This window comes from Egretta garzetta, unplaced genomic scaffold (genome assembly GCF_000687185.1).
Source record: "Egretta garzetta isolate BGI_Z169 unplaced genomic scaffold, ASM68718v1 scaffold113, whole genome shotgun sequence".
Lineage (NCBI taxonomy): Eukaryota > Metazoa > Chordata > Aves > Pelecaniformes > Ardeidae > Egretta > Egretta garzetta.
The window spans coordinates 1,623,612-1,633,039 of NW_009259115.1; the positions used below are offsets into that span (position 1 = coordinate 1,623,612).

The 9,428-nt window shown below is 52.8% G+C and overlaps 1 protein-coding gene across 1 annotated transcript; it reads right to left on the reverse strand.

The window, feature by feature from the left end:
* Positions 1 to 5,527: 5,527 nt before the first annotated feature.
* LOC104123246 (putative methyltransferase DDB_G0268948) lies at positions 5,528 to 9,120 on the reverse strand. The gene is made up of 6 exons (XM_009635481.2): positions 8,801 to 9,120; positions 8,383 to 8,543; positions 7,893 to 8,106; positions 7,153 to 7,253; positions 6,288 to 6,425; positions 5,528 to 5,695 (listed from the first exon to the last, which is right to left on the reverse strand). The coding sequence occupies exons 1-6, from the start codon at positions 8,909 to 8,911 to the stop codon at positions 5,605 to 5,607; spliced, it is 816 nt and encodes a 271-aa protein (XP_009633776.1). The 5' UTR covers positions 8,912 to 9,120; the 3' UTR covers positions 5,528 to 5,604.
* Between the last annotated feature and the right edge of the window lie 308 nt (positions 9,121 to 9,428).

The window sequence follows — 9,428 nt, forward strand, 5'->3', positions numbered from 1 at the left end:
GGCCGTGGCAGGGAGGGGGCGAACGCAGCAGCTGGGTGCAGGCTCTGCTCAGTGCGGCCTCTGGGTGTGATCCTTAGGTATGTACTATCCTCGGGGACCGGGCTCACTACAAAAGCAGGAGAAGGGTGAAAGCAGAAGCGCTTCCACCTAGCGTTTTCCAGGTGGGATGTAGGGTTGGGCAGGGAGGCCACCAAAGATGAGCGGGGCTGCCACCCCCACCAATCACTGCAAGAGCTGGCTGGGGTGTCCTCCCTGTTTAGCCTGGAAATGCAAATATCACGTACTGACATCGCTGACAGCTGGAACGGTGCCCCCGTTCAGCAAAACCCATCCTTCCCCTGAGGTAACCTCCTGCGATGTGAAGCCATCAGCACCGTGCTTTTAGTTTCATGCACCCGTCAAGCATTAAAAATCGGGGCAATACCTGTGTCTAAAAAGTAAATACACAGTAATGCAGCAACGGGCATGAAAGCACTTTACAGTGCCTGACGTGGTGGCTGCAGAAGAACGCTGCTCCAGAAGGACCCAGGTTTTAATGTTCATGTTTGCAAATAAACTGCCGACTTCAAGGAGTCCAAGCAAAGGAGAAAAGTTCTTGCACAAGGTTGTGGAAAGATACACCTATGGGTGGGGAGAGCAGCACGGACGTGCTGTGCCGAGTCATGGAGGTGGGCAGGGACCTCTGGACATTGTCCAGTCCAAGCCCTGTTCTCACAGGGTCAACTGGCACAGGCTACCCAGGACGTTGTCCCGTTCTGAATATCGCCAAGGATGGAGACTCCACAGCCTCTCTGGGCAACCTGTTCCAGCGTTTGACCACCCTCATAGTAAAAAAGTGTTTTCTTGCGGTCAGCTGGGCTTTCACATGTTTCAGGTTGCGCCCCTTGTCTGCTGTCCTGCCAGCAGGCAGCACCAAGAGCCCCTGAGCCTTCTCCAGGCTGAACAGCCCCAGCTCTCCCAGCCTTTCCTCATAGGAGAGATGCTCCAGACCCTTCATCATCTTCATGGCCCTTTGTTGGACTCTCTCCAGTATGTCCACGCCTCTCTCACACTGGGGAGCCCAGAACTGGCCCCAGCACTCCAGGGGTGGCCTCACCAGTGCCGAGTAGAGGGGAAGGATCACCTCCCTCGACCTGCTGGAAACAATCCTCCCAGTGCAGCACCATTCATCCTCTTTGCTGCAAGGGCAGGTTGCTGGCTCAACCTGGCACCCACCAGGACTCCCAGGTCCTTTTCTGCCAAGCTTCTTTCCAGCTGGACAGTCCCCTGCACCTCCTGGTGCCATTCCTCCCCAGGTACAGGACTTCACACTTCTTGCTGAATTGCATGAGGTTGCTTTCAGCCCATTTCTCCAGCCTGTCAAGGTCCCTCTGGATGGCAGCATGACCCTCTGGTGTGTCTCCCAGTCTAGTGTCATCAGTGAACTCTGTATACTGCTGGTACACTCTTCCTCATCATCTAGGTCATCAACAAAGAGGTTAAGCAGGGCTGGTTATTGACCTGCAGGATCTGTCTAGCCCTCCTTGAACCATTCCCCTGCCCCAGCATCATCTTGGAGAGCTCAGGTCTTTTCCTGGATAGAGGTGAAAAGGAGCAGAAACAGGGGGCAGCATGGCTTGGGCAATAGCTATCACAGCTTTGACCAAACTAGAAACAGCTTAGAGAAGAGCAAAAGATAGTGCCAAAGCCCAACAGCACAGCAGGCACAAGGTTTCCCTTCACAGCAAGTCACGAGCATCACTGCTGGACCAGGTTCCTACCCAGGCTGCCATGCTAGCCTCCCCCCCCTGCAGCAGGTTGCACAAGGCAGTTAAAAGCCCAAGCCCTTATCAGGGCTTGGGTCCTTCATCTGCACTCTCAGCAGAGCAACAGTGCTACCTTCCCTTCGTCTCCCATTAAAGAAATGCACAGATTAAGAAGAATAATTTTTATTCAAAGCAGCAAGTCCACAATCCATACAGCTGTGAAATAAAAGCCCAAGCCAGCCTAAATGACCTCACATACATCACACACAAGTAAGGCACAGATCAGCTGGAATAGATGGCACCTGAGTAGGAAAATACCAACATATGTAAAAGTACACAGAGCCCTTGGTGAGGGAGCAGGGGTCCTGGAGCTACCTCAGGGTGGCACCCAGCCAGTTCACAGGACAGGCACTGTGGGGGGTTTCCTCCTCCAGACCAAGGTACAAGCCAGGCTGGGATGGTTCAGCACCGAGGCCGGAATCTCCAGGGGCTGCCAGCAGGGCTGGAGCAGGGTCCCCAGCACCCAGACAGTGTCCCATGCCTGCTGTGCCACAGTGGCCCCATCTGCAGCCTGCACTCCCAGAGCAGGGCTGGAAGGTTGCCCCTGTGGGATGCTGGCCCCAGCCAAGGACAGCACTGGGGACACTCCCAGGTCACCCATCAGGTCCCAGAGCAGCATCACATCCCTGTGGGGCTCAGCTCCTTTCGCTCCTCTTCCCTCTGGCTGCAGCTTTTGTTTCCCACGTGTTGTTTCTGGTTGGAGAAGTAAAGCGAAACCTCATGTCTCTGCACACACAAAAGGAGATCCTGAGGCACCAAAGAAAAAGTGAAAGCCAAGCAGGGAAGCCAGGGCCACCAGAGCAGCACACCCGGCACTTAGCGCAGCCACGATGAAGGCTTGAAGATCTCCTGGGCACTTTGCTGAGAGGTTTGCACCTCACTTGCCACCAGCCACAGCCAAGCCTGTTGGTGCCTGGCTGAGCAGCAGTAAGGACTTTTCCCAGACAGGACATGATCTTGCCATCCCAGGAATCAGCATGCCAGCAAGCATCTCGCACAGCAATGCCATGCTCCACTATACTCTGGTCCCCAGCCCGGCCAGCAAAGTCTGGCTGCATTCAGCACAGCTCCTCCAGATTGCACGAGTGGTGGCTCCCGCCCCAACAGTGGAGGGTCCTCCAAAGCTAGCATGGGCTGAGGACACAGCACCGTGCCCAGCAGGCTCTACAGGGTGCTGGGGATCCATGGCAGTCATCACTCCAGCCCTGGCAGGTACCAGCCCCAACTGCAGACAGCACCATGCTGCAAATGTAGCACAGGTGGTGATGATGGAGCCCCCTCCTTAGATTCACATGGCCCAGCAAGCTGGAGCCACTCAAACTTGCTCAGAGCAAGAAATCCTGGCTGTGAAGGGAGGCTCCAGGTACAAGAAGGAAAGCAAAAACAAGCAGGGCTGTGGGCAGAATTGAGACCAGCACCAGGTCAGGCAATCACCCCATGACTCATCAGCTGCTGCGTGGCATGAGCATGGAGAAGCCTTGGACACAAGCTATGCCACTGGAGCAGGGTGGCAAGGAGAAGCCCAGATCACTCCTTCCCAACCCCTTTTGGAGCCAGTCTGCTCATGCTCAAGTCACTGGTCTTGGAAAGAAAAAGAAAAAAAGAAAAAAACGTGCCCCAAAAAGCCAGCTTTAAAAAAAAAAAACCCACATGAATACCACAAAACCAAAACCACCCTGCGTGATGTGCAGGAGCCCTGCCTGTGGCAGCAGGGCAGGGGACATCAGGCAGCCTCCGCTCAGCAGCCATCACCAGACCCATCCCCACCAGCCTGGGGCATCAGCACAACCAAAGCGCTGCTGGCCCCACTACACACCCCATAACCCTTCACTGCCTCTCGGCACACGTGGTCTGCAGCAGCTGTCGCCATGTCAGGATGGTTTGTGCTGCTCCACATGCCTTGCACTGGCAACACCAGACCTGAGCACATCAGTGATGCAATCCCTAGTGTTACATCACAGCCAGTCACCAACTGCATCATCCTGTGGGCTGCTCTGAGCATTCCAATGTCAGGGAAGGAAGGACTGTTAATTGCAAAGTGAGCAGATTTAAACAGTTTTAATGTAAAGTGAGGAAAAAGCCCAACAAGCACTTTTTCCGCAGATCCTTTGTGCCAGTGCTGTATGGACACAGTGTGTCCCTTCCCTGGCGACATCACCCTGCCCAGGCGCTGTGGGGAGGCACCTCACCAGGAGGAGCCCTGTCAGCCCAGCTGGGGCCTCCCCAGCCATGCCAGCCACACAGGCCACCTGCCTCCCAGTAACTGTCATCCAGTGCAGTCCTGGGCAGGGAGAAACCTCTAGTGCTTCTTCAGAAGATGACAAGCCACCAGCCCCATCCTTAACCCAGCAAGGGAGGTTTTTATGGGTGCTGCTCACCTAACCACAATCTGCACTCAGTATGGCCTCTTCAGTAGTAACCTGCAGCAGAGCTCAATCCAGCATCACCACTCGATGAGGTCTTCTCCAACACATGGACAGAAACCAGCCTAGCATCAGCACTGGGCTTTCCTCCCCACAGCTGTCCTCCTGGGACCCTACCACCCTCCTGGGAGCCACCAAGTGGAATCAAAGCCTTCACCACCCACCCTGGGCAAGCCAAGCCAGCACTCAGTGATCCCAATGGGATATGCCAGGGTCAAGCACCTTCATCAGGTTATGGACCATGCACCCAATGTAGGACCATGCCCAAGAGCCTTAGGACCACAGCTGAAGCACCTCCAGCCCCTATAAGCCTCCCTCCAAGTGCCCCCCACAGCTGGGTGTTGGGAGGGTCAGAGGCATCACTTCTGTCTTCCTAAACACACCAAGGTGTAACAGAGTGAGACCACAGCCTTCCCTGTGGCATCAGGGCAGCTTTCTTGCCAGGGGCAGGAATTACAGGAAAGGGAAAGGTCCCTACAGAGGTTGCACCTGGACAAAGTCTCCAGAAAGCAAACAGGAGGGGACCTGTGCTGGGCTGCATCCAGCTTTGAACCCCTTTTGCCTCCATCTGCCCCTCCCCAAAACCCAGGCACTAATCTTGCCCCTGCAGTGTGGGTGAGCAATAGCAGACTTGGAGCAAGGGGAGCACAAACCTGCTCCCCTGCAGCAGCATTCCCAGAAGGGCTCCTGAGCTGTGCTGGGGATGAGTAACCTCATGAGGGCCAGAGCAGCCGTGCTGGGCAAACCTGGGGTAGATAAGCTGCTGATATGCCTGCACCAGCCAACAAAGCACCAGGGATGGGGTCACGTAGCAGGCGAGAACAGCCCCTTTCCAGCTTGGCCTTCAAAGACAGCACACAGCTCCTACCTTAGCCTGGGCAGGGGAAGGGGCAAATGGCCCTTTCTACCCAAAACCTATCTACTCCATGAAACTGGAGGCCGCTCAGGGCCTAGGTAAGCAACGGCCATGAAGTGCAGTTATTCCTACCCCAGCAGGTGCTCTACAGCCTCTTTTTAAAAGCAGAACCACAAGCAACTTTTTCCTCAGCTTTTTTTATTATTAATTTTGTAGGAAATGCAGAAAGTTTCTCAGCTGTTACCATGATTCTCAGCCCCATGTGCAATCCAACCACCACAGCCTGAAACTGGACCCTTCCAGAGCTGACAGCACAGCGCTGGGCAGACTAGGGGACCAATATGGACAGGAACCCAGGAGCAGGCATAAACCCACATCTGCTTTCTACAGAAGATCAAAGTTTCAATCACCAAAATCAGCATTAATCTTCCCAAGGAATAAGTGTGGTTACAAGCAGGGTATGGAGAGACAACCCACTTCTTCCTTCCCTTCCAGCACCAGATGGAGAAGGGTTTTCCTTTCACCGTCCCTTGCACCCCAGCACACAGATGTGCCTCACCCAGAACTCCACTGGGGTTTCACGAGAAGAAACTCCCATTGTCTCCAGCATCCTGAAACAAGAAGCAGAGGAAGGGTCTCACTCTGTCCAGCCAGTTCCCACATCACACAGTACAACATCCACCACCAGCAACAGGTCTCTTCCACCCAAAGCACAGGTCTTGATGGCAGATGCAGGGGGGCAGCAACATATCCAACACATGCACAAGGGTTGTTCTGGTCAATGAACAAGTTAAAGGCACATGGATGCCTGCCCTTCCCAACTTTGCAGCAGGCCCTTGCTACACATCAGTTAAGATGCAACTGTCAATGTTTCTCCTCCCCTCTGCTAATCAAGAGCAAGGCAAGAAACTCAAGATACCTCTGGCACAAGACTTACACAGACACATCAGTGCAAGAACACCATCCCATTACATGGACTCACAGTTTAAGTCAACTGACTCAGACTGCAGTCAATCACACTGAGCAGCCGAGGATCTGCTGTTTAGCCTCTGACAAGTATCCATCCACACCTGGGGGAAGGAGGGAACACATCGCTGCACAGCTCACTTCTAGCTTTGAAGGGGTCCCTACAACCTCACTCTCCATTCACTGTGCAAGAGGGGTCTTCCATATGTTGCTTGTTTTCCCAAGCGGTTTCCTCACCTCTTTTCAGTCTCTTGGAGGAGGGATTTTGCAGCTTCGGGGTCATTCTTCATAAAGGCTTGGTATGGAGAGACAGACTCCAGGTAACCAACCACACCAGCAACCGTCATGGGAATTTTGTCAAAGATATCGGTGATTCTAGATAGGAGACAGGGAAGAAAAGAGCATTGGCAAGTTAAATCTCAAAGGACAACAGATTGAGGTGGTGGTGAATAAAATACCCGACACCAAAAGTCCCACAAATGGAAACAACATCCTATTGTGGCATTTGGTGGGTCAGGAGCTCTGGCTGATGCACTACTGGAGAAGCAGAGATGGTCCCAGGGACCATCTAACAATCTGTGACTCAAACAGCCCTTTCAGCACAGGCCTGCCCACAGAGCCCATTCCCTTCAGGCAGCCAGGACACCAAAACCTCTGCAACACCACTGCCAATGCATCCTTCTTGCCTGTCTTGGCAGGGAAGCAAGTGCCAGCTCCCTGGACTTCCACGGCAGGTTCTTTCTCTCCCTCCAGTTTTCCCCTTCATCCATTAAGTGATCTTCCCAGAAGCTTCAAGTTACCATAAACCAACAAAAAAAAAAAATCATCTAACCCAATTCTGCCTTGAGCAGGAAGGGTCCTTGCAGCCCCTAGACCATGCTTGCTGGCCCAGCATAAAGCTGCATTAAGTCCAGTGGCATGGAAATGCAGCCAGGTGGCCCTGCCACAACATAAAGGCATTTGCTGAAACCCAGCAGCTACCTGCTCTGGCAAGCCCAGCTCCTCTATGTCCTCCCACAGCTGGTGGCAGAACGGCCCTTTGGAGGAGCAGAGACACCACCTCTATCCACTCCTGGTGCTGTGCCGAAGAGTTTCTACTCACCTCTTTTTGTCTGGAAATGGAAAGGCCTCAAAGATCTCTTTGTAGTCTTCCAAGACATGTTTTATTCTATTGTGTGAGTATTTTAAAAGCAGGTCCCAGGACTGTAAAGACAGCAGATTAAAACCAAACACAAAACCACTTGAAGCTCTCAGTTTCCACTTAACTCAGGCTTGCTTGGCTCTGGATCTCATGCATTCTTACTCATACTTTTTTTTAAATACTGCTTGCATTAAAATTTACCAAATCTCACTCAGCATCAAGAATTTGAGGATCTTATTTTATTAGAGAGATGACAGTCCTATCCTCTACACTGGAGTTACTCATAGCGGAAAGCCTCCTTTCAGCAAGTTGTTAAAACACTCTTTGTCAAGAGAGATCACCAAGAAAACCTCTTTCCAGTTTCTACTTCCCATCATTTGCACTGTGAACAGGGCAACTGAAGTCTTTGATGATACCAGCCCCCAACCTGCTCTGCAGCCTCTCGCCACACCAAAGTCTGCCCTGTTAGTCCCAATGTCCCTCTTCTCATCCAGCCAGTCCCAGCACCACATGGGAACCACTAATGCCCCATCTCGACCTTGCCTGTGTATTTAACCACCCCTCTTGCCCCATCCTCCAGTAAGAGTCCTCTAGTTGTACTCTCCAAGCCCACTGCTTTCCTCTCTGCATTCAAGTACCACACATTTTCCCCTACCCAGACCAGAAGGGGAAGCCCTCAGGTTTAGGTTTCATCACCTCACCTCCCTGAAGACTTTGGTCAGCTTTTCAGAGCAGTTTCCATAGCGCAGACTCATGTCCACAGTGTAGGTGCTGATGATCATGCAACCACCTGGCTTAACCACCCGGTTTGCTTCTATCATGAACTTCTCAATATCAAACCAGTGCACAGCTGTAAATGAAGTCAGGAGGTCCACTGAGGCATCCTCGAAGGGCAGCTCCTCTGCAGGGCACACGCTGGAAGGGCGAAGTTAAAAAGGCAGTGTATAATGCAGGAATTGGGGAGCAGGACATGAAGTCAGTGGGCAGTTTCTGGAGTCGATGACGACCACTGACCATGCAAGACCATGGCTATTGTAAATCCAGGATAATGCCCATTCACACCAGCAATCCCATAAAATGGGATTTGCTTTGGTGCCAGCTGGCTCTTACAACAATCATACTCACAAAACACCACCTCCATGTGAGGACCCAAATTTTGCCTTTGGCTGAGCTTGCTGCCCCAACACTCACAGGTAGGAGACGTTGGGCTGGGAGGGGGCATCCCTGGCCTCCTGGATCTGTGCTTCGCTGATGTCTGTTCCCACCACCTTCTTGAAGTGCTCCGCAAGGAAGCGGGTGCCTTGTCCAGACCCACAGCCAACATCCACCACCAGCTCAGCAGGGTTTTCCCTCTGCAGGGAGTAGCAGACATACCTCAGCAGCTGGCCACTCAGTTCCTAAGCTTTTACCCCATTTGCTTCCCCCAGCATCCACAGAGGAACAGCCTTTGCGTGGCACAACCCCTGCAAAGGCTCTTCCGTGCCCACATTTATTTATTATTCCCTGGGGCACCAACCAGCCAAGTTAACACTCCCAGCAGGGTAAATACCACTACCCACAAGTACTACTGCCTTGTTTTTTGCCTACAGCCTGGCCATACCCCACTCACCTTCTCCTGCAGGTAGGCGAGGATGGTTTGTTGCAGCTCTTTACCTGGCGCAAACCTGTATTTCTGGTAGACAGCGGCATGCCCTCTCCCCTCAAACATCTGGGTGGCCATGCCTGGGTGACCTGGCACCTGGGAGGGGGCAGCAAACCAGGTTTGTCACCACAGGATCAAACTCCTCCTGCCTCCTCAGCCCGTGACCGCAGGCGCTAAAGTCTCCAGTTCCTGGCAGAGGCCCAGCAAGGACTTTGCCCATGAGGCTCCAGCAAGGGAGCACAAACCTGCTCTCCAAGCATCCCTCCCACAGGTGCGAGCTAATCGCAGAAGCAAGCCAGCAGCATCTGACACGGAAAAACTTTCTAGTTGTTGGTGGTTTTTTGGTTTTTGTTTTTTTAACTCTTCTCCTTACTCCTTTGCTTTTCCCACCCACCTGTGGGTCTTCCAAAATAAATCACTATTACAGATGGAATACCTGTGAACTTGGGGGGGACAGAGCAGAGCATCAGGAAAACTAACAGCAGAAAGTCTGATTTTTCTTTAAGGACATCCACGTTTTTGCATTAGCACCGCAATCGCAGCAACTCCACCCACTTTCTGGACCGTCTGATATTTTTTCACCCTTTCCTGCCCC